This window comes from Hypomesus transpacificus, chromosome 19 (genome assembly GCF_021917145.1).
Source record: "Hypomesus transpacificus isolate Combined female chromosome 19, fHypTra1, whole genome shotgun sequence".
NCBI lineage: Eukaryota > Metazoa > Chordata > Actinopteri > Osmeriformes > Osmeridae > Hypomesus > Hypomesus transpacificus.
Genome location: NC_061078.1, coordinates 13,320,285 through 13,343,746, shown reverse-complemented (window position 1 = coordinate 13,343,746; position 23,462 = coordinate 13,320,285). Strand labels below are relative to the sequence as shown.

At 44.1% G+C, this 23,462-nt stretch overlaps 2 protein-coding genes across 6 annotated transcripts; both read left to right on the top strand.

The window, feature by feature from the left end:
* Positions 1–47: 47 nt before the first annotated feature.
* Positions 48–18,235, top strand: scube2 (signal peptide, CUB domain, EGF-like 2). 4 transcript variants are annotated; one of them, XM_047042201.1, is made up of 23 exons: positions 48–976; positions 1,459–1,575; positions 1,841–1,966; positions 2,327–2,461; positions 3,682–3,807; positions 3,917–4,033; positions 4,705–4,794; positions 5,454–5,570; positions 5,708–5,830; positions 6,177–6,293; positions 6,534–6,656; positions 7,058–7,174; positions 7,462–7,551; positions 7,752–7,874; positions 8,549–8,716; positions 9,102–9,305; positions 13,752–13,922; positions 14,676–14,843; positions 15,170–15,331; positions 15,598–15,795; positions 16,129–16,281; positions 16,383–16,462; positions 16,907–18,235. In XM_047042201.1, the coding sequence occupies exons 1-23, from the start codon at positions 889–891 to the stop codon at positions 17,051–17,053; spliced, it is 3,060 nt and encodes a 1,019-aa protein (XP_046898157.1). In that variant the 5' UTR covers positions 48–888; the 3' UTR covers positions 17,054–18,235. The 4 variants fall into 4 exon arrangements, with proteins under 4 accessions (XP_046898157.1, XP_046898156.1, XP_046898158.1 ...); XM_047042200.1 differs by having other exon boundaries at positions 49–976; positions 9,099–9,305; XM_047042202.1 differs by lacking the exons at positions 1,459–1,575; positions 1,841–1,966; positions 2,327–2,461 and having other exon boundaries at positions 49–976; positions 9,099–9,305.
* A 101-nt stretch (positions 18,236–18,336) lies between these two features.
* On the top strand, positions 18,337–21,004 carry tmem9b (TMEM9 domain family, member B). 2 transcript variants are annotated; one of them, XM_047041837.1, is made up of 5 exons: positions 18,337–18,602; positions 18,937–19,028; positions 19,216–19,324; positions 19,494–19,628; positions 19,774–21,004. In XM_047041837.1, the coding sequence occupies exons 1-5, from the start codon at positions 18,522–18,524 to the stop codon at positions 19,879–19,881; spliced, it is 525 nt and encodes a 174-aa protein (XP_046897793.1). In that variant the 5' UTR covers positions 18,337–18,521; the 3' UTR covers positions 19,882–21,004. The 2 variants fall into 2 exon arrangements, with proteins under 2 accessions (XP_046897793.1, XP_046897794.1); XM_047041838.1 differs by having other exon boundaries at positions 19,726–21,004.
* The last annotated feature ends 2,458 nt before the right edge of the window (positions 21,005–23,462 follow it).

Here is a 23,462-nt window from a genome sequence, read left to right as displayed (position 1 = left end):
TTTTGAGAAAGTCTTGATGCTGGCGTCAAAGAGAGTGAGTTGCTAAGTTAGTGGTACAAGCCCAATATATTTAAGTTTCAGTTCTCGCTCGGCGTTATGTGACGGACAAGCATGGACATCTGATAAATAAAAGCCCACTTGACGAGCTGCCTTTCAAAGTCGCTTATTACACTCAAGGGGTATGATTTGATCAACGGTGAAAGTGGCAGATAAGTAGGCCTTATATAAAAGTTTAGTAGGCTTGGATGGCAGGATCTTTGATTTATATGACCTATGTACTTCGATACATTCTGGTGCGCCTAGCGTGCGCTTGGAGTTTCACAAACGAGTTTTACACAACAGACGGATTTCAAAAGGATGGCACTTTGATCACCGACAAAGACTAAACAAGTCTGGAGCAGTCAAGTGTGAAATACAATGGGATAATTTACAACCACCATTATTTCGAAGCCTGGGCATTCAGAGTTGTCCGCTTTATAAACCCAGGGAGAGGAAGAGAAAGAGCACACTTTCTGAGACGTTCGATACCATGAAGATGCAGCCTACACGAGTTAATCTTTCTTCCCAAGCGCGTTTGCATGTACACCAAACCAGAAGGCAAATTTGAAGATCTACCTAACGTCATATATAACTGCAAACTGCAACGGAATAAATCAGTGCGCTTTCTCTCTCTCTCTCTCTTCACACACTCGCTCGCTCGCACTGTCTCTCTCTCTCTCACACACACACACACACACATACACACACACATACTCACACCTTTTTTCTTTCTAAAGCCCCTTGTGAAGTCGATTGACAGGCAAGAATGAAAATGAGGCGGACACTTGGTCACGACTTCAGTGCAAACGCGTCCTTTTGAGGAGACCTCTAAACTTGGATCATATCACCATGGGAGCTATTTGTATTGCAAGGGACTTCTGTTTGTTTTTGCTCTTGTTAAATACTCGCCAAAGCGCTGCGCTTCCAGAGAACCGAGGTACGTTTTCTAAGTTTCATAGTCTGTTTTTACGCACGCTTAAATGACTGTTTGCGCTCATGTTGTTGTTTTCCCAGTGAATGCGTTAGTTTCCAACTACTACATACCTCTGCTGCAGAATTACAGATCGATTTCATTTATATGATGGACTACAAATGCTGCCTTTCGAACACAGTCAGTGTTTTGTTTTTGTGAAGTAGGCTTTCACCCACTAATCATTTACGATGGGAAAATGTTTGTTTCTCGCATCTTATTGGGAATTCAGAACGATTCTTCTTAGTTTGAATACACAATAAGATGGATTCTTTGTAAAAATCCAATCCCGTAAATGTTGAACAAACACGATCAAATCCTATTCATGATATATTCCTTTATGATTGGGTATGGATTACTAATTATCATCTGGCATGAGTAATTAAAAAGTCTTGTTTTGAGATTATATAAATTGTATTTTAAAACAACCTGGTGTGATTTCAATGCAGACCCATGTGCAGAGGGAAGTGATGGCTGTCACATTGACGCTATTTGTCAGAATGCTCAAGGCTCATACAAGTGCACGTGTAAAGCAGGCTTTAAAGGGGATGGTAAACACTGTGAAGGTAATTATACTCGGTAATTACGGTGAAGCGATGACTCCTCTCATCAGACTACTTACACATTAGGTGATCCTTAGAGTTACAACAGACACATTCATTCAAATTCCCCCCACTGAAATTAAACATGACAGTAACTAGGCTACACATAATTGATCTCGCAGTATTTAGGCTACATATTTTTGTGTTCAAACTGTTTGTGGCTAGTTTTATACACCAAATACTCAAATGGCGACCCTTCATCAATCTTGAATTATATCCCGTTTCTTAGACATTGATGAATGCGATATGGACTACAATGGTGGCTGTGTGCACGAATGTAACAACATACCAGGCAATTATCGTTGCACTTGCCATGATGGATTCAATTTAGCACACGATGGACATAATTGTCTAGGTAAGAGACGATTCACTATAAAGTATAAAGGAGTATAATATAAGTTGACAACCTATTCAAATTAATGTCACATGGTCGAAAAAGAAAACGCCAGGAATGGCGCCATATATGACAATTAGTATTTGAAATTAAGACCGTTTTTGTGTTTTATTTCGTCGAATTATTTTATTGAGCAAAAATCTAACTAAATAGTTGGTCATAGGCTTCGTTTTATTTTACCTAGCAGGTTTGTGGCAGGTAGCTTAGAAAACTCTTAGCTGTGTTTGAAATGTTAGAGTTACAGTAGCCTGCCATGTCTAACAGGTTACGAGGAATGGATGTTCATGGTCTAGAAATGTAATGTTTTGGTTATCACTGCAGATGTGGATGAGTGTGTGTTCAACAATGGAGGATGCCAGCATACATGTGTCAACACCATGGGCAGCTATGAATGCAGTTGTAAAGAAGGATCTTTCCTAAGTGACAACCAGCACACTTGTATTCAACGTTCTGTGGGTGAGTGACTGCAGATACATAGATCATCCCCTGTTCTATCCAGTGCCATGGAAACAGTCAGTCTGTCTGTGTGCATGTGTGTCAGTGTGTGTGTGTGTGAGTGTGTTTGTGTCAGTATGGGTCTGTGGGGGTGCAAATGTATAAGCCTTGTCAGGGGCACAGCAGAGAATGATGGAGCTCGTGATCAAATGTTTACACACAAAGTGGTGATTGACAGCAGAATGAGGGTTGACAGCTTTTAAGTCGGATCCCATCTCAGGCATTATCTGAAGCAAACCCACGCTGTGGGAAAAGAAGTCCTGTGTCCCTCGGAACAACACAAGTTAATAACTGCAACACTTGGGCCTTTGTGGCCTGTGTCATAGATGAGAATAAAGCTCCTTTTTTATGTGTCGGTTGCTTCTCATTATTGTTGAGATGCAAGTGCTTTCCACACCATTGGTTTTTCTCTCGGCAAACCCGCCAAACGCCTAAACCTTTAAGGATTTGCTGTGCATGTATCAGCAGTTCCCAGTGGTTTGGAGGGAAGAAGGCGTATGATTCCTGGACGGTTAATAGGTCTGATGAATATGGTTTTACTGTAAATACCACAGCGTTGCTTTACGTCAAAGTATATTCCTAAATCATACAGCTGTGGGGAATTGCCAGGAGTAACTCAAATAAACAGGCAGATGTGTTCACAGCTAAACAGGACAGAAGCCTAAGCTCTTCCACGTCTACTTCACCTCAGGTCCGTTCAGAGAACTGTTCCTTGGCTGGATCTGCCAGCACTCTCCCTCCGCCTTTGAGGGAACTCTCATTCATCCTGCTGATGTGGCTTTGCTCTTTGTTTTGAATCGCCTCAACCGGCTCCATTTGGAGCTGCACGTTTAATCGGTCCACTGCCCTCGTTTGTCAGCCAGATGAATGGATCAGGCTTCCCCGAGCAGCAGTATTGTTCTGTGCCTAAAAGGCCTGTTGCAGACCTCAGGTCAGCGTATAACACCGTTATACGACGGATCAGAGGCCAACTGTAAACAGCATTGCCTGCAGGTTATGAGTGTAGCTGGAGTGGTGCTGAACATTCAGTGTCTTTAAGTGCTCTAATTTTGTGGGATTGTTCGGCTATTGGGGCTGCAATAATTCAGTATTCAAGCAGGTTTTGAGTCTCTCTGTCTGTCTTTGTCTCTCTCTTTCTCTCCCTCTATCTCCCTCTCTCTCTCTCCCTCCCTCTGTTCCAGAGGGCCTCAGCTGTATGAACAAGGAGCATGGCTGTGCTCACATCTGTAAGGAGACTCCCAAGGGGGGCGTGGCCTGTGAGTGCCGCCCGGGGTTTGAGCTGGCCAGGAACCAGAGAGGATGTATCCGTACGTGTCGCTGCAACCCACCCCACCCAGGCCAAACACGCATACTGTACAAGCCAGGCGCCTCGGACCTAAACTGACCTGCGTTTCTTTGTCGTTGTTATGGGTCTAGTAACCTGTAACCATGGTAACGGGGGCTGCCAGCACACCTGTGAGGACACAGAGCAGGGGCCAACGTGCAGGTGTCACGTGAGGTACACCCTGCATCCTGATGGGAGAACCTGTGTAGGTAAGAGATGACCTCCTGCACCCAGACACTTTGACACAGTTAACTGCTAACTGCTGATATTAACAGCTTGTGCTGTTTCCAGTGCAAACACCGTCCTGCTTATTGAGACTCACGTCAACTCAAATCAAATCCAATTCGATTTGTATAGCCCTTTTCAAAAGCAGTGTCTCAGAGGATTTCACATACACCCTTGGATCTGCACCTAAACCATCCTACAAAAAAAACGAACTCAAGTTAAGTTGTAAATGCAGTGGATGAAATAGTTCATGTGTTGGAGCAGCTTTCTAAGTTCACCTAGCCGGGTGACTCATCCGTATTTACACCCCGGCCACACCATGGTTGGGATAAGGATCAGTCATCAGATATGTGTGGAAGAAGTAGGGGAGGCCTGTTGGTTCAGCCAGCAGTGTGTGTGGGCTCCAGCATTATCACTGCATTGTCTCCTCAGCCATCTCCCAGCTCCATGTCCTGAACTATCTACCACACACAGAGATTGTCCATATTGTACGGCTCAGGAGTAAACATGCTGCTGGTTACAGAGAAGAAACACACACACAAACACACACACAGAGAGAGGACCCCTTGCACTCTTAAAACCATAGTTACAGTATCAGTCTATCCAACGTTGTGCTAGATGTGACGTTCTGAGTGTCTCTGTGTGTGTGTTCCAGAGCGAGACGAGGCCACCACCGAGCCATCGGACCACAACGCCACGTCCTTCGCCGAAGTGGACAAGCGGGTCAAACGCAGGCTGCTAATGGGTAAAATAACAGCGACACAATTACAAGGAGTACGTCCAGCTCTGGCAGAACACAGGGAAACGTGCTCTCGACACACTACAAGACGGGCTAGTGGTTCTGTCAGTCTGACTGCTTGAACAAGTGTGGTGGGCTGAGGTGCCAGAAGCCAACCAGCAGTGTTTAGGAAGGAGAGAAGTGGATGGTCAGTAAACCAGGGCATTCCTCAGGCTTTGGAGCAAACTGTGAAATGACTACGGACTCACACTTTCTCAGCCGTGGTTTCTCCCTCTGAGGAACTACGCGTCTCTGACAGAGTGGTACATTTCACATGTTTCCCTTTGGTTTTGGACAGGAATGGTGTGGGGTTGTCTTTCGCATTTAGCACTTTCAGTCATGTGGTGCTGTGCCAGCATTTTAACAAAGTAAAACAGGACTCGGTCGCCTTTATAGAAAGCACTACACATTGCCCTCCAAAGTACCCCATTATTACCTACAAGATTAGGTACTTAACAGTGTCTGTGGGTTTGATGAATGCAAATAGTTTTTTAAGTACACATTGGTGCGCACGTATCAAAAAAGCACTCGCACCCAATGTCAATGCAAGTTCGTCGAGTTATTTAATAACCCTTCCCATGATGCTGTGCGTGGAGTGTTTATTCCCAGCGTGCCTTGTCTTTCAGAGACCTGTGCTGTGAACAATGGCGGGTGTGACTGCACCTGTAAGGACACATCCACGGGCGTGCGCTGCAGCTGCCCTGTGGGCTTCACACTGCAGCCAGACGGCAAGACCTGCAAAGGTCAGATCCACAGTCAGTCTCATCCCCCGCCTCCATCGCACCCGACAGAGCGTCTATACCGCTCAGCGTCGCCACTCAGCCGAACACGTTCGTGGCCTTCCCTTCAGGCACCCCTCTCACGACGTTCTTTCTCTCAGATATCGACGAGTGCGAGCTCCACAACGGTGGCTGTGAACACTTCTGCAAGAACACCATTGGCAGCTTCCTGTGTCACTGTAGGAAGGGCTTCAAGCTGCTCACTGACGAGCGTTCCTGCCAAGGTAGGCTCGTCATCGGCCCTCTACCCGTAGGAGAGTGTGTGTGTGTGTGTGCGCGGCGTGTGTGTGCGTACTGGGAGATAAGACAGGGTGGGACATTCGTACACAATGGTGCCAGTATCGACTTGTCAGATTCCTCTGAAGATCCTTAACGTGTGCTCAAATACAGCTTAACGTTTTGGCCACATTCCCACAACGCACACAGATCCCTCGGCAAGTGAAATCCCCAATACCTCATGCGAATCCTGATCAAAACAACTATTTGATGTGTCTGGTTTGTATTCCTCCGGAGGGAAACCTTCTTCATGAGGCGTGTGGATGACTGTCATCACTGTGCTCTTGATTGCAGATATAGACGAGTGCTATTTCGAGAGGACATGTGACCACACGTGTGTGAACTCCCCTGGCGCTTTTGAGTGCGTGTGCAACAAAGGATACACCCTGTACGGACTGGCCCACTGTGGAGGTAAGAGGGCAGCATGCCATACACCGCCTCCATGTTGACAGTCACTGTCAGGTTGTCTCGAGGAGAATCCATGACCTCGATCGACACAGATCGATGCAGTGCATTGAAGCCACCGGACAGTGTGCTGAAGACAATGGCATTCCTGGTAAAGGTTCTGGGTTGGCCTTCAGGAAATCAGAGACACGTGGCGATTATTGATAGTGTGTCATCCTGATATGGATTTGTCTGCTCTGTTCTCAGATATAAACGAGTGCAGCGTGAACAATGGAGGTTGTGAGCAGGGCTGTGAGAACACCCTGGGAGGGTTTGAATGCCACTGCCACCCTGGTTATAAGCTGCACTGGAACAAAAAGGATTGTGTTGGTAAGACAGTGCCCACAGATGCTATGATGTGTGCGTGGTGTGTGTGGTGTGTGTTTGCATGTGTACTCTGTCATGTGACCTCTGGGGAATGTGGAATGTCAAATGATTGTATTTTGTTTTTTTTGCGAGTCAGTCTTGGGGTTCCAAAAAACAGGAGATACTTTGAGTTCAGTTTGTTTCCTTCTTCTTGGCTCTTCTCTGTCTTCGTGTTTCGCTTCAAAACAAGGCAAGAAACCCTGAAAGTCCTTCCTGCTGTTTCTACTGTCTCGTGTGACTCCTTCAAGTCTCCTGTTTCTCCTTTACCACTTCCTCCTCCAGCTCGTCTACTCTTGTGCTTCCTCCAGTCGACCACAGTCAAACGTTTTCTCTTTACCTCCGAGTTTGTTGTGGTTTCTATCTAGAGGCTGAGGGTTTACAACCAGCACAGCCCCCCTCTAAACCTACCTTGAACTGCAGCAAGCTGGAGGGAGGTGACAGCTGCTTCCTAACTTGCCAGTCCCAGTTTCACATCAGCAGTGGTGAGTTAACCTGTCACTCAGCAGCCAATTGAATTCAGAAGCGACCTGAAACAGCCGTTCTATCCCAAAGGTTCATTTCATTTGTTTACGCACAAACTTCTCTTTTCTAAAGTGAATGTACAGTATGTACTGAGGTTCCTCTGCAGTCCCTGGCTTTCTCCAGTTAGCGACGTGAGGCTGCATAGCAGCGCCTCATGTTCCGGCACGCCGACTGTTTGCCGTTGGCTTTTGTGGCCCTGCCTTTTGTCTCGGCTGGCCTGTCTCATGGCCCCTGTGTGTGTTTGCAGGGACTGGGGATTCCTATACAGTGACCTGTGGAATGCCTCTGCCCTGCCTGACCGGAGCACAAAGGAACAACAGTGGCTCGTATTGCACGGGCAAGTACACAACATCACTGAACTGCAGCAGACCGGAGCACTCCGTGACATCGACAAACTCGCAAACACTCACAGGGAAAACTACTTGACACCCACTCAAGCTTTACATGTGCTCTGTACGTCGGGACAATATGGAGGCTGAGGCTTTTTTTCCTGTTTGTCTTGGATTAACGAGCTGTTCTTCCCCCTTTGTTGTGTAGGATCAGAAGTGTCAAGTGTTCCACGGATTAAGGCCACGGCCACTTTTAAGTCTGGCCCGGGAAAGTGCAACCTGAAGCGGAGTCAGGACAGGCTGAGAGAGGCCTTGAGCACGGCTCAGTCAGGTATGGGAGTCCCTCACACCGAGCTCCTCCGAATAGGGATGGCAGATTTGAATTACAACAGTTTCCTGTAACTGTGATGAAACAATGCAGGTCTTCCCTCCAAGTGCCTACATTTCAACAACAATGTCAATAAAAGAAAACCAGACCTTGGGGCTGAGCAGAAGGAAACTGTGAGGGATCCAAATATGAAAGAAATATGTGGGGGAAGTAGTATGGTCCAAAATGTTTTGAATGTGTCAGCACTGCACATTGTCTCACAGTGACAGGGGAAAATGTAATTAGCCATAGCATGCCTTTCAGCTTGGCCCTACCCAGCCATCAATCAAACGGACTTCCGATTGTTGGATTATTTTGTTTCTTCAAAAGGTTCCGGCATGGTGTTTAACATCCCTTAGTGTCATATGAAAAGACGCAATTGCCTCTAGAAAGGGACATTTTCCCAGTCTCTTCTCTTTACCCCCCCCCCCCCTCCCTCCAACACTCCGTCTAAAAGGAACAAATGGACTGAGAAAAAGACTGGATGTTCAACCCCAAGAAATCACCGTGGCTCAGAGCCAATTCTAGGATTATTGATTCATTATTCAAGTATTTGTTTGAAATAGAATTCCCATAACCCGTTTCAACAAAAAAAGATTGAGGACAGAATACTGAATTGTTTGTGTGTGTGTTCACAGACAGCAGGTCACCCTTCACAGAGAACGTCCAGTTCAGTTACGTGAGCCTGCACTGCGACTCGTCTGGCCGCCGTCTGCGAAGCCGCCACGGCAGGAAGGCCGGGGAAGAAGACGGCTCCTCCATCACCGCCGAGTTTGAGCTGGATGTGAACCTAGAGGAGGTAACAGGTTGGTCTCTCTGCCCTACCTGCCTGTGACCTCAAACCTCGGGGTCGCATGCTGCCACCTGTTTCCCCTCTCCCTCTCTCTCTCTCTCTCTCTCTCTCTCTCTGTCTCTCTCTCTCTCTCCGCTCCTGCTGTTTTTCACTTAAGACAACGTGTTAAAGTATCTCCTGTTTTGACGTGGCTGAGGTGGTGGTTTCTGGGTGGAAGTATTGGGGTCTCCTCGGGTTGTTCAAAACAGTCTGTGCGAGTGGATGTGCATGAGTGTGTGGGTGTGTTGGGTTTGCCAATCTCAGTCAAGCACCAGTCGCCATCTTTGAATGTGCGTGTTGGGATTTTGCAGTGTTCGTTTTCCAAGGCCAGTTTTGGTATTGACTGCTTCTCTCAGCAGAGAGCTGTGACCTGGGCTGTGTTCGTCGACGCTCAGAGAAGAGACTGAGGAAGACCATCCGTACCCTAAGGAAGTCCATCAACAGAGAACAGTTCCACCTCCACTTTGCCGGCTCTGACTACGAGCTAGCCAAACGGCTGGCCCAGCCCGTGGACCTGCCAGAACACTGTGGGACAGGACAGGTGCTGGTGGACCGAAAGTGCGGTGAGTGAACCCCCTTTACAGATCTAGCTGTGTCTCTTTCTGACCGATGGACCACAGCAGCCCAGTAACAGGCAGTCCTGCTGGACACAGTCTGAGCAGCGTCTCAAGCAGTTGAAATAGTCCATGCCAGTGATATATATTTAGACATGTTGGTTTAATGATTGGATTTGGAGCAGGTGTTGGCCAGATGACGGCCATATTTGGGCGCAGACGTGCTGTAATGAGCTGCTGAGGGGAGGGAGTTGGGAGCGCGAGCTCGGAGAGAGAGAGAACAGAGAGGCTGTTGTCGACCGAGAGATCTTCCAGCATCTCCAGGGGATGAAGTGCAGCCCAAGGTGTGATGGCGGCTCCATGAGCGCCGCTGCACCCTGGTCCTTTTTCATACACTGCCCATGGTGGGGAAAACATCCATTAGCTTTAATGGCACACTGTCAACAGCGAGGGAGGCTGGCATGTGTTTTCTCTGGCTCAAACCAGTGTATGCCCCCAGTTTGGGGCCTCACAGCCAGCTTAGCGCTGTCGGCTTTCCGCCTGGCTCTGCCGAGGCCAGTATGAGAGGCTGAGATGATTCAAAATACCAGCTTTTGAACCGAATGGTCATTCATTTACCCCCAAGACCCTAGTCTAAACCTAGACCTACATCTGGCTGCAGTTTTCAAGGCGTCTCTCCACAAAGAGGTGTTCTGAAACAGACCTTCTCAGTAAGCAGGTGACTTTTTCTTTCTGGCATGGGTGAGGTCTGATCCTGAACTTAAATGACCCAATACTGCGTGTGCGTTTTATCGACTGTATCTCCTAAGTCTACAAAGTTTCTTCGACAAGGTTGTCCTGCACTGCAATCCTAGATCATCATTAAGCTGCCTGTTGGACAAGGCAGGGGTGCAGACATGTAATTTGGTAGAGGGGCTGAAAGGGAGCCTTAACCCTCAGCTCTATAAAGAAGCTATATTTTTTTCCCTCCACCCCACCTCCCCCACTGGCTTAGCTCACTAAGTGCAGTTTAGCCCTTTCAGTTTGCCCACTCCATTGTAAATCCCATTGGGGCTCATTCTCAGTGCCTCAGTAGGGTAAGAAATCCCCCCACAACAACATGGTTTCAGCTGTCCTATGAGAGAACCGGCCAATGTACATTTCCCATGTTGCTATTTAAAGTCATACAAATAGCAGTCAGACAACTCTAACCAGGTAGTTAGTGTTTATATGTTGCACGGCAATGCCCCTATCTTCACATTTGATTGGAAATGTACAGTGCCCTCCAAAAGTATTGGAACAGTGAGGCCAATTCCTTTATTTTTGCTGTAGACTGAAAACATTTGGGCTTGACATCAAACGATGAATGTGAAACCAGAGATCAACGTTTCAGCTTTTATTTCCAGGTATTTACATCAGGATCTGATGCACAAATTAGAAAATATCACCTTTTTGTTCGAACCCACCCATTTGTCACGTGAGCAAAAGTATTGGAACATGTGACTGACAGGTGTGTTTTGTTGCCCAGGTGTGTCCTATTACATACATTATTCAATCAATAAATACCACTGAATGTCTACACTCAGGTTCAGATTGGGTAAGATAGGTTTTGTCTATGCAGACTGTATTCAGAGGTGAAAACAACATGAAAACCAGAGCGCTGTCTTTGGGTGAAAAACAAGCAATTGTGAGTCTTAGAGAAGATGGAAAATCAATCAGAGCCATTGCAGAAACATTGGCCATAGCCAGTATAGCCATTTGGAATGTCCTGAAGAAGAAGAAAACTACTGGTGTACTAAGTAACAGACGTCGAACAGGTAGACCAAGGAAAACATCAGCAGTTGATGACAGAAACATTGTGAGAGCTGTAAAGAAAGACCCTAAAACAACTGTTAGTGAGATCAGCAACAACCTCCAGATGGCAGGAGTGAAGGTATCACTATCTACTGTTCGCAGAAGACTTCATGAACAAAAGTACAAGGGCTACACCAGAAGATGCAAACCACTCAGTAGCAAGAAGAATAGGAAGGCCAGGCTGGAAATTGCCAAAAAGTACAGAGATGAACCTCAAATTCTGGGACAAAGTTTTATGGACTGATGAGACAAAGATTAACTTTTACCAAAGTGATGGAAAGGCTAAAGTTTGGAGAAAGAAAGGAACTGCTCATGATCCCAAACACACAAGCTCATCTGTGAAACACGGTGGAGGTAATGTCATGGCTTGGGCTTGCATGGCTTCTTCTGGGACGGGCTCATTAATCTTCATTGAGGATGTAACACATGATGGCAGCAGCAAAATGACCTCGGAAGTCTACAGAAACATTTTGTCTGCCAATTTAAGGAAAGATGCAACCAAACTGATTGGCAGAGCCTTCATCATGCAGCAAGATAACGACCCAAAACACACTGCCAAAACAACAAAGGAGTTCATCAGGGGCAAGAAATGGAAGGTATTAGACTGGCCAAGTCAATCTCCAGACTTAAACCCTATAGAGCATGCATTTTACCTGCTTAAGAGGAGACTGAAGGGAGGAACCCCACAAAACAAACAACAACTGAAAGAGGCTGCAGTGAAAGCCTGGGAAAGCATCAAAAAGGAAGAATGCAAAAGTTTGGTGACGTCAATGGGTCACAGACTTGCTGCAGTTATTGAAAGCAAAGGATTTGCAACTAAATATTAAGTCTTATTCACTTAAATATGTTTTAAGTATATCTGTTCCAATACTTTTGCTCACATGACAAATGGGTGGATTCAAACAAAATGTGATATTTTCTTAGTTGTGCATCAGATCCTGATGTAAATACCTGGAAATAAAAGCTGAAACGTTGATCTCTGGTCTCACGTTCATTATTTGATGTCAAGCCCAAATGTTTTCAGTCTACAGCAAAAATAAAGGAATTCGCCTCACTGTTCCAATACTTTTGGAGGGCACTGTATTTTCTAAGTCGTCATTTTGACTACTTAGTGGCTTTTGTATTGAATTCTGGCTAAATTGTTTTTTACAATCGTGTTGTGCATTGAAAGGGGTCAATGTGTTACTATAAACAAATCAGTAGACTAGAGCATAGCTTGGTGTCGTGAGGTGTCTGAGGTGCTGTGAATGAGTCTTGAGCATTGAGCTGCTTTGTGAACACTTGTGTGCCTGTCTAGTCTATTAGAACAGTGTTGTGAAGCTGTTTGCATGTTTGTTTTTACATGGGAGATGTTTAGGAAGTGCTGTTGATTCAAGCTGGCAGTTTGAGTGCTATATCCCCCCTCAGCCAGGGCCACTCTGCATGACCCCATCCACTAAACCGCTGAGGAGAATTGACTTCAGCTACACCATGGGAATCAATTAGCATCAGCTGTTTGGGCCTCTGCTTGATAGGCGCAAGAAGCGATTTGGACAGGCAGAATGGGGAGATTCAGAACCATGACCCCTTTTATTGGGTTCAGCTCCTTACTACTGTGATACCATAGTGTTTGCCTATGTCATCAAATAGGCAAGAGCTGGGGATTTGAATAGAGGTGAAAGGTCTTTTAAACCTCTTTGGGGCCATCAATTCGAGGACTCTATAGAATTGCCTCTTTGCATCTGAAAGGCTTCAAGGTTTTTTTTCTCACTTTCACTCTCTCTCCCTTCTTTCCCTCTCTCCCTCCTTCAAATAAAAGCTGGAGGAGACAATGCAATGGTGGCTCCTTATGGTCATTCAGCATAAACAAAAGGCAGAAAAAATGAACTGCCCTCAAGAGAATTACATTTTCTTCCTTCTGAAGAAAGTCTAGCAATTTGCCGAGGCATATATAATGGCGGTGCATGAAAGCTTGGTCAACGTTGCCTCATTAACGGCAGTTCTCTCTCGAAAAACAACTCTGATTCTACCGAGGGACATTTCGAAGCAGAGAACAACAACAAAAAGATTTCTGCTTTTGAGAAAGATGATTAGGCACTCAGGAACATGCTTGACATCACCCCCCAGACAGACACAATAATTCACAAATTAATTACAGGTGCCTTTGCTAGAAGGTAGAAAACCTAAAAGAGAGAAATAAGAGCCAAAGGTGCACATCCCTATAATCAGGCCTACGCAGTCTAGAGAGATAAGAGGCAAACTACTCTTTGACTTGCCCCGGTGTCTGCTTTGGTAGGGGCGAGGGTGCTCATGAAGGTATTAAGAGCTCTTTGGCGATGCGCAGCCGTGTTATGTGAAGTATAAGAGCCTGTTTGATGTGGGCCAGTAAGGCAGCTGTGGAGGAGCTCTGTGCTCTTATTTGTCTGGATTTTTTGCATAGCTGCATCAGGTCGATTTGCAATGCCTTTTTAACAGCTTAACACTGGGCCTCTGTGGCGCGCTCGGGTACTTTGTGTATGCGTGTGTCTGCGTGTGTGAGGGGGAGAGGGGGAGAGCTTTGCTTTGGAAGCCGTGTATGTGTGAGGTGTGTTTTTTTGCGGGCAGCATCTTTATCCAACCCTTCTGCTTCATTCGCTCTGCTAGTGAGCTGCACGGTTGGAACGTACCACGACGGGGATCAGGGAAGGTGTGTTCTGTGTCCAACTGGAACATACCAAGATGAGGAGGGGCAGATGTCCTGCGAGCTCTGTCCGGGGCCCGAGGTGCATGGGGGCACCAAGACTGTGGGAGCGCGGAACATCTCAGAGTGTGGCGGTAAGGCACGACACAGAACCTGAACCACTGTACACAGTCCAGGTCAGAATATCAAGAATTAAGGACCTAATTGCGTGCTCAAAAGGAGATAAGTCTGCTACTGGAGCCAGAAAAAAACAGTGTGTCTACTCAAATCTTTTCAAAAGCAACCTTTTAAAGTTTTTTTTTTTTTTCAAATCCCATCCTGTTATGTGTATGGACTCCCCAGAAAGGAGTGGTGCCCTGATAAGCATCTCGCCAGCAGATGTTCTGCTTTGTATAACGTCTAGGAACTCTCGGCTTACAGCATTTTAAGCCCTGTTTGAATTAAACAGGCACACACCCGGCCCCTGCCCACTTCTGAATAAAAGAAGAATAGAGCCATCACTTTTTTAGCTCCGCAAACACTGTTATCACGGCCAGTTTGTGGCTGAATTGTCTGATCCCATCTCCCGCTTCTCTGAAAGATAGACTAAACAGAGAGAGCTATACAGCTATCGTTGGAGTCTCTGGGGCAGCCAGTTTGTTATAGCCACTCAGAAGATATGAGAGGTTGTTTAGAGGAAGATAACAGGCATGACATCACCTGAATGACATCTGCTCTGGTTCTAAATAGTCTCGCAATGATAGAATGTCGGGCGGTTAACTCCCTGTCATTCCAATTTGTAGGGGCTATCATGTAGCAAAACAGAACATTGTTATTGACCTGACAGACTTCAATATGCGTCTGTGTATTGCTATATCAAGACTGGCCTCATACTCTTGTGTTCCCAGGTCAGTGTCTCCCTGGCCAGTACTCCCACGACGGCTTCCTGCCCTGCTTCTCCTGTCCCCTGGGCACCTACCAGCCCGAGGTGGGTCGTACCTCCTGCTTCCCATGTGGAGGGAGTCTGGTCACCAAACACCACGGAGCCGTGTCCTTCCAGGAGTGTGAGACCAAAGGTGAGGGGGGGGTCCTTTTCACGATCCGGCTCCACCAAGCCTGGCTCCAGAACTGTGTTTGCGTGCACCAACGCACCGCCACTAACTGACGCGTTGCATCGTAACATCATGGTATCCTGTATGGAAGGCTGGTGGAGGATTCGACAGAGTTCCATGTTTCTTTATTTGAAAGGGAGCTCTACTGCCCCCTGCAGCTGCTGTTTGATGCTGACAGACTCAATCCGAGTTCAAACTACATTTGACAGAAGCACACACACACATTCCAAGCTGTATTTGAAGCCCTAATCCAGTGCAACTTTCTTTTTGTTTGTGTTCTGCTCCTGTAGTCCAGTGCTCCCCCGGACACTTCTACAACACTAGTACACACCGCTGCATCCGCTGCTCAGTGGGCACCTACCAAGTGGAATTTGGTCTGAACTACTGCACCGCCTGTCCAGGGAACACCACCACTGACTTTGACGGCTCCACCAACATCATGCAGTGCAAAAGTATGTCCAGTGTTTGAGTACGCACAATGGCTTTCTCAAAGAGAAGGACGGAGAGGGACTGCATGCATGTCTGTATCGAATGACTTCATAGACTTAATAAAACACCCCAGAGAGTAAAGGACAACATATAAACCTGGCTCAACACTTGTCTTGGGACTCACGAGAGCCATGTTGCTCGGTGACCCAAATGGAGTGCTGCTGCATATAATTGGCGTTGCTGCCCTAGAACAGCGTAAACTATTTGACACCATGCTGTTACCTCACAGACCGGCAGTGTGGAGGGGAGCTGGGAGATTTCACTGGCTACATCGAGTCCCCCAACTACCCGGGGAACTACCCGGCCAACGTGGAGTGCACCTGGACCATCAACCCGCCGCCTAAACGCAGGATCCTTATCGTGGTCCCAGAGATCTTCCTCCCCATCGAGGATGAGTGTGGAGACTACCTGGTCATGAGGAAGAGCTGTGAGTACTGCATGTGTGTGTGTCTGTGTGTATGTGTGTGTGCGTGTGTGTGTGAAGGTCAGCAGGGTGTATCATGGTGCATGTGTGCTAAAGTGCAAGTGTCGAGTAATTGTAGGTGGCAATAGGCCATTCATTCATGTTTTGGGATTTGAAAGATGTCAGGTGTCAGTTTTGGCAGCTGAGGCCGCATAGCATGTTAGCACCCCTATGAGGTGATGCACTTACAATAGGACAGAGCTTAATGCCCTTATGAGGTTTCGATATAACATTAGGGCTCCTGATCTTAATGGCGTTCTGGTGTCTGACACATGGACGTATTTCCCGATGGCACAGCTCTTCCCAACTCTGTGACAACTTATGAGACGTGCCAGACATACGAACGGCCCATTGCTTTCACCTCCCGTTCCAAGAGGCTGTGGATCCAGTTCAGATCCAATGAGGGGAACAGTGGGAAGGGCTTCCAGGTTCCCTACGTCACCTATGATGGTAAGAAACACACGTTATCTGCGGAAGGGATTTCTTTTCTCTATTTATGAATAACAGAAAGGGATACATGAACTAATGCACTGCCAATCTATGCATTTCAGAAGATTACCAGGAACTAATAGAAGACATAGTCAGAGACGGAAGGTTGTATGCATCGGAGAATCACCAGGAAATTCTCAAGGTGAACACTGTGCTCTATTTACCCCTAATGCATAGGACCTTGCTCATTGTATTTTCCAGACACACTAATGTTTGCATATAGGGCCCTCTTGTGGCGACAATATTGTTTTCTATTTCTGTCTATTGTTTTCTATCCTTTGAGTCCCAAGTCTTTTCTAAGAGTAATAATTATCATACCTGAAAACATCACCAAAACAAAACAAAGTGTCGACACCAAAAATAAAATTGAGTAAAAACAACAATGAAATGGCCTATGTGACAATGAGAAAGTGAATAGCAGCAGTCTTCTTCAGACTACTGTAAAGATACCAGCGTCTTAAAATATTATACCTAAATATATATCTAAAATATTCCTTAGACTCCAGTTTCTCTTTATGGATGTCCTCTATTGACATACTACAAACTATATTTAGCATCTTAACTTGTGTGTCTGTATCTTTTGCAGGACAAGAAGCTCATGAAGGCACTGTTTGATGTTTTAGCCCATCCACAGAATTTCTTCAACTACACAGCACAAGAGTCAAAAGAAATGTTCCCCAAATCATTCATCCGATTCCTACGCTCCAAGGTCTTGAGATTCCTACGTCCTTAGAAGCTATTCGTTGCCACCGCCTTACTCTGTGGAACTTTCATGAACAGTTTCTATCTTAGTTAGTGGCTTCAGCTTTTATGTTCTCCACTGACCAATACACACATATCTTTTAGTTATCCTGTCCTATGAGGATCGATGACAAGAGTGGACTGTACACTTAATGTAGTTATTTTGATGAAACAAACCAATCAGGCATTTCTCACAGTAATTTCCTGTTGGCCCTTAAGGAAAGCGATTAATTCTGGAACAAAGTGGCAGGTTCTGACACCACTCCTTGCCCTTGCTTCCGCAGGATCATCAAATTATGTGCTTGAGCTTGTTGAATGTTAGGCTGATTCTGAATAGTCTTTTCAATGTTTGACTCTGAAGTTACAAACCGCTTCTATATTCAACCTTTGTTTGGTGATGCCCAAGAGCTTTAAGCCATCCTTTCGTTTTCTAGCAATATGAATGCATCAGTTTGAACACTGGTAAATATATTCATGAAAATTCATGATGTATCTATATCTTCACCAATAGCATAGAAGGCAAGTGTCACCTGACACTAGTTATGTGAGATTTATACTGAATGTCAACAAGATAGATAGTGTGTACTTATAACATACTTAACAAGTTTACTGTTTCACATTTAGAAGATAACTGGCTGAATGAGATGCAAAACAAATATAGCACAAATGTGACCTTATCCTGGGAACATTATAGCACTACAAGGAATGTAGTGACACTGCAAAAGCAATTATTCCTATGAATGTTTTGTATATGATGTAAAAAGTCTGTGATAATGATAATGTATTGTAGTTAACTGCATTCCTGGTATTAGTAGTTCTGACACATTAACACATACTCACATGTATGGTGGCTGCTTCAAAATCATGTATAATTATTATTTTTCTTTCGAAATCATGGTTTTGCCTTATAACTGGACAATAGACAAGACCTTGCTCTGTCAAATTACTAATGTACCAGGACCACCAACAGCTACCAAAGACACTCTTCACTCACAAAATGGAGTGATGGAGTAGCCTTCATACTCAAGTAGACCATTACTGTACGAGGGTGACGGAGTGAAGTGACGGAGTGAGTGGATTGTAAAATAGAATTGCTCTATATTCACTTATGTTTTAGTAAATAAATGTATGTCTATATTTTTTGTACATTTAACATGTTGTAAATAAAGCGAATAAAAGTATTCTTGTGTTTTGGTTTCATACCTCTTTTACTTTTATGCTAAAGAATTAATAAAAGGCCTATGATTAGTTCCGGTTGTACCGTACTAGTGGGGATATTATTTATGGACACAGGAAGACGCGCCTGTAGTCAGCTGATTGGGTTTTAGCTAGCTGGCTAGCTAGTTGTGGGCTCCTAAGTCTTTACAGTTGGTTCACAGTAATATCTTAGTATAAGTATTTTGCTGGTAGATTTCGCCACATACGACCAAATAAGTATTCTCAAATCGAAACAAAGGATAATGGTGTCTTCCGTCGCTGTCCAACTGCTCTCAGTTGTTGTTTGTTTTCTACTTATGTCAACACAGACAACGGATGCCAAGGCAAGCTAGGCTAGGATGCTAGAACTAGGCTATATTGATTTTTTAAATTGCAATGGCATGTATATTTAAGACGCACCTGATTGGAATGTAACATCTTAAATGTGAAATTAGTTTGCTAGATACAGTCAGTTTACACGAGTACTGGGGTACTGTAACGTAGCTAGCCTAGCTACTCGCGGTAACATGCTGTCGTTTGATGTTAGCTTCGTAAAGGCATTCGGCCGTTTGAGTCGTTTTGTTGACTGTGGTATCTCGTCCCTGTCTGTCGCAGTTAACTAAATAGCAATCAATATAATTGTATTATTAATCTTATATTATTATTCTGATCCACCAGAATTCAGAAGACATCCGATGTAAATGCATCTGTCCACCCTACAGAGATGTAGAAGGACAGATCTACAAGCAAAATGTTTCATTGAAGGATTGGTACGTCATCACGAACACTGCCACAAATACAAACATGCCTCCAATAAAAAAGAAAACATGTACCAATACAGCATCGGTACTTTTCTGTTTGTGCCTTTGACTAATTTCCTGTAAACCCTTCCCAGGCTTGTTGTTCACTGCTTTAACTACTGTAAACCAGTGAGATTGAATTTGTATTCACCCCTAGTAACTGTCTGCATGTTGTGGAGCCAATGCCAGTTGATGGCAACGATGTGGAGGCATACTGCTTACGTTGTGAATGCAAATATGAGGAAAGAAGCTCTGGAACCATTAAAGTAAGTTCAGTGTGGGGTTAGTCGATATTTAATTAAGTTGAGTTATTACACACACAGACTATAGGTTGTTAAAGTGACACCACTCCAACACATTGTATAACATTCTTTGACAATTATAATAGCGTTATAGTCAGTGCTATCCATAATGTACATGTCTACTCTGTTCCAGGTGACCATTATCCTTTACTTGTCTATTTTGGGCCTGCTGCTGCTCTACATGGTGTACCTGACCCTGCTGGAGCCCATGTTGAAGAGGAGGCTGTTTGGACACTCTCAGCTCATCCAGAGCGATGATGACGTCGGGGTACGTGCATTTGTGTCGGCGAAGGGGATTGGGATGACTGAACGTTCTAGACTGATTGTGCTTCTGACATGCCTTCTTCTGTGTGTGTCTCATGTAGGACCAGCAGCCGTTCGCTAACGCCCACAACGTGTTGTCTCGTTCTCAGTCGCGGCCCAACATGTTGAACAAAGTGGAGCACGCTCAGCAGCGCTGGAGGAGGCAGGTCCAGGAGCAGAGGAAGTCTGTGTTCGACCGCCATGTGGTGCTCAGCTAAACAGGCCCTGTAGGAAATGAAGGCACTGGAAGAAGCTAATTCACTGTGACTGAGCCCCCCCCCCCCCCCCCCCCCCCCCCCCCCCCCCCTCTCTTCTGTCTGATTCCTTCTTCCTGCATCCTCATTTGTGAATGATTGCTTATTTGGAACTGTGCTTCATTGTGTATGATAATATGTGTTTGGGAAGTGATCATAGTGAAGGATCTCTGTCAGATTGGCTTCATTGTGGTGTTTTGATCAGAGATCTTCGATATACTGCCAGTGTATAATAATGTATTAGGGATCTGTCTTATTTACTAATAATATAAGGAAGCATAATTTGTCACTGCAAATAGCAGTATTTCACTCTCCAATGGATAAAGCTAGCAATTTGCACAAGCTTATGTTTATCTTGGCTGATAGTTATTGTCAAGTTGTATAAAATTGGAGTATATGTTGCATTTTTTTAACAACAAAATGAATATCAAGGTAATAATGCCTACAAAAAATCTGCTGCGGAAATCACAAACAATTCATAAGAAATGTTTTGTAATATATCCTTTCAAAATGCATGTTTTATTTGAAGTCCTATTTCCTGTATGAACCTATTTTGATGCTTTTAACTACCTTCAGTAAATTTACAGGCAATTGGTCTTTTGCTTGCATTGTTGTAAACACTCCTGTCACATTTCCATATTATTTGAGGGAATCCGGTGTGCATTATATAGGATGAAAATATATCATGCAATGTCGTCATTTCATAATAGTGCGAAATCATTTATAGGCCTATTCCAAAAAGATGCCTGTAACTGTAGACAGATCCCAGTTTCACAGTCTAGACACATTTTGTGTGCTGTGCTTGTCATCCTTTGAGCTCTTATTCCTTAATTAAGATGAATCTGACACGGATCCCAAATTTTCTTTTAGTTCTCAGCATAACTTGCATAGTCTCATACTTACATTAGACAGCATTTATATGACCATGTGTCAATACCACTGGATAGTGAAGAGTTTGTTAGATATTGGTGGTAGGTGGATGGTTGCAAATGTGCGGCTAACTGCTATATTGGGTTGATTTAATGAAAGTGTTCTTAACTCTTGTATCTGTGATACCTTCAATTTTGAAATAAATTACTGAAATATTTTGGCAGTGTTTTATTTAAATACAGATGTAAAATGTAAGCAGTTGAACAAAATAGCCTACTTGTAGTTTTCTCCTGAAGTTTGTCCACCGGGACGCGACATCTGAGATCAAAAACGTATGAGACAAATCTATCATTAATTAGGACTAGTGCACAGTGCCCGTGATGCAGTCAGTGATTAAGATGTCAGTGAAACACAAATGCCTTAAGTATAGATAGTGCATAGTGACCGTGATAGAATTGGTGGCACACACACAGATTCCTGAAATTATAGATAGAGCACAGTGCCCGCGATGATGTTGTTGACACAGATTTTTGGAATTATAGATAGTGCAGTGCCTGTGATGCAGCTGGTGATGATCAGTGTCCAGAAGGCTGACATTTTGTTCAGATATAGTATCAAATGAATGGTCAGTGTCCAGAAAGCTGACATTTTGTCCAGATATAGTATCAAATGAATGGCTACTTCTGGACTTTGGCTATTCATTTGATACTACAGCTCCGGAAAAAAATGGAGACAACTGCAACTTTGTCTTTCCTTTCCCAACGAAGGAGAGAGAGAATTTAGAGTGTGGAACATAATTCATTTTAAGAGGCAACTGCAAGTTGAACTCTTCTGTTCCTCACTCAAAACTTTCCATATCTAAGTTGCGAGACTTTATTGGACACTGGATAAAGTCTCATTTACGTTACTAGTTATTGTGGAATCTCTAAAACACACTATGGAAGCATAACAATTGTGGAATCTCTCAAACACACTATGGAAGCATAACACTGTCTGTGTCTCAGTGTGCTAGAGTGTAGGTTCTGTAACTCTTGGGCTATTAGATCAATTCACGGTGCATGCAGACATGTCATTCGCACAATATTTTGTGGAATCTGCCATTGTTGCTTGCGGCTAAATTATTCTTTGGAATTGTAGGATTAGGCCACAACTATCAAAGTTTTGAACAGAGATCAGACCACAAAAATCTACAAACTATTAACGGATATCAAAAAAGAGCAATCATTGTTTGTCAATATCACATAATGTTGTTGTATAGTTAACATTTTTAAAATATTTAAAAATGTTCAGAAGTACTGAAATGGGTTGTACATTTAATATCATTAACCCGAATGACTTTCACAGAGTGGCCGTCATCGTTTCCTGTTCTCTCAATTTTTTTCATTTTTTCTTCATTCCATGCCGTTATACAGACAAGATTAGTCTGCGCAGAAATCAGAATGTACTCGGTTTGAGAGCTGCAGTTTTGCTGTCAAGAATGGACTGTTGAACAGAAAACCGCCCAAAACAGAAAAAACTGGTGAGGTGCATTTCATTGAGTATATGCCAAATTACTTGCTAAAGAAAACCATACATTACAATAGTATTGGTGGTTCCAATTCAGCACCTAATGAGAAGTTTGTGTAATATTCGATTCAACGAAAGATTTTCAAAAACGTTTTATATTTCTGAGGTTATGGTTTGTTGCTTCCTGTTATTTGTATATTCACTTTAAAATGCAATATTGATACTCTTAACGATTGGTTTTACAGTCATAGCAAAATACTGAACGATATTCAATCAACCGTGTTATATCGTGAACGGTAGGGGGCGCTTTAGTCCTTTTTATTGCCGATTTTGGCCTCAAATGGAATAACTCGGTTGGTTGTCTATCTTTTTTTACAGTAGCCTTCTTGAATTATCAAGCTACACTTTTGGTTATAATTTGACATCTGATATTTTGGCGAATATTCTATAGATGCCATCTGCTCCAATCAGTACTATCCCAGCTAAATCCTGCAAATCATGCATGAAGTAGTTCTGTCATAGTCAACCATTATCCTCTTGGAGTTCTTCACTCGAAGACTGTTGCAGAGCTTTAATTGTGTAGGCCGCTATTATGACTGCTGTGCTCTGGAGAGAAATATTTTCATGCCACAGAACTCAAGATAGTGGAGTTTTTCTGACCTTCTGATACAGTTACTCTGATGTTTGTGCTCGAAATGGAACTGGGGGACTACGCCTTACTTCTTGAACTGCATAATAATGGCTTTTAATGATTGAATCATGAATCATGAAAAATATACTTTGTTGCTACTTTGTTCATAATGAGTGGTGGTATTGTCACAGGAGCAAACATCAAGTGTTATATTATTGCTCCCCTTTTTATTCCCCTATCCTTTAATTCTTAGGAATGTATTTGTCCAAGAATGAAGCCAATGTGCTTCAAGTCTCTCCCCTTCCAAACTGTAAGGTTGACAGCTATAATAACATGAACACATTGAAGTGATGGAGACAAGGGACCTCAAGCTACAGGTATCCTATCTGCACATGAATACTGTACACAGTGACCTCAGCTTACACCGTATCTACACCAACAAGCAAAACATACTGGGTGATCAAGGAACGATCAAGACACATCCTATGAATGAATTCATAATTCATAATGGAGATATTTGTTCATGGAAGCTGCAGTA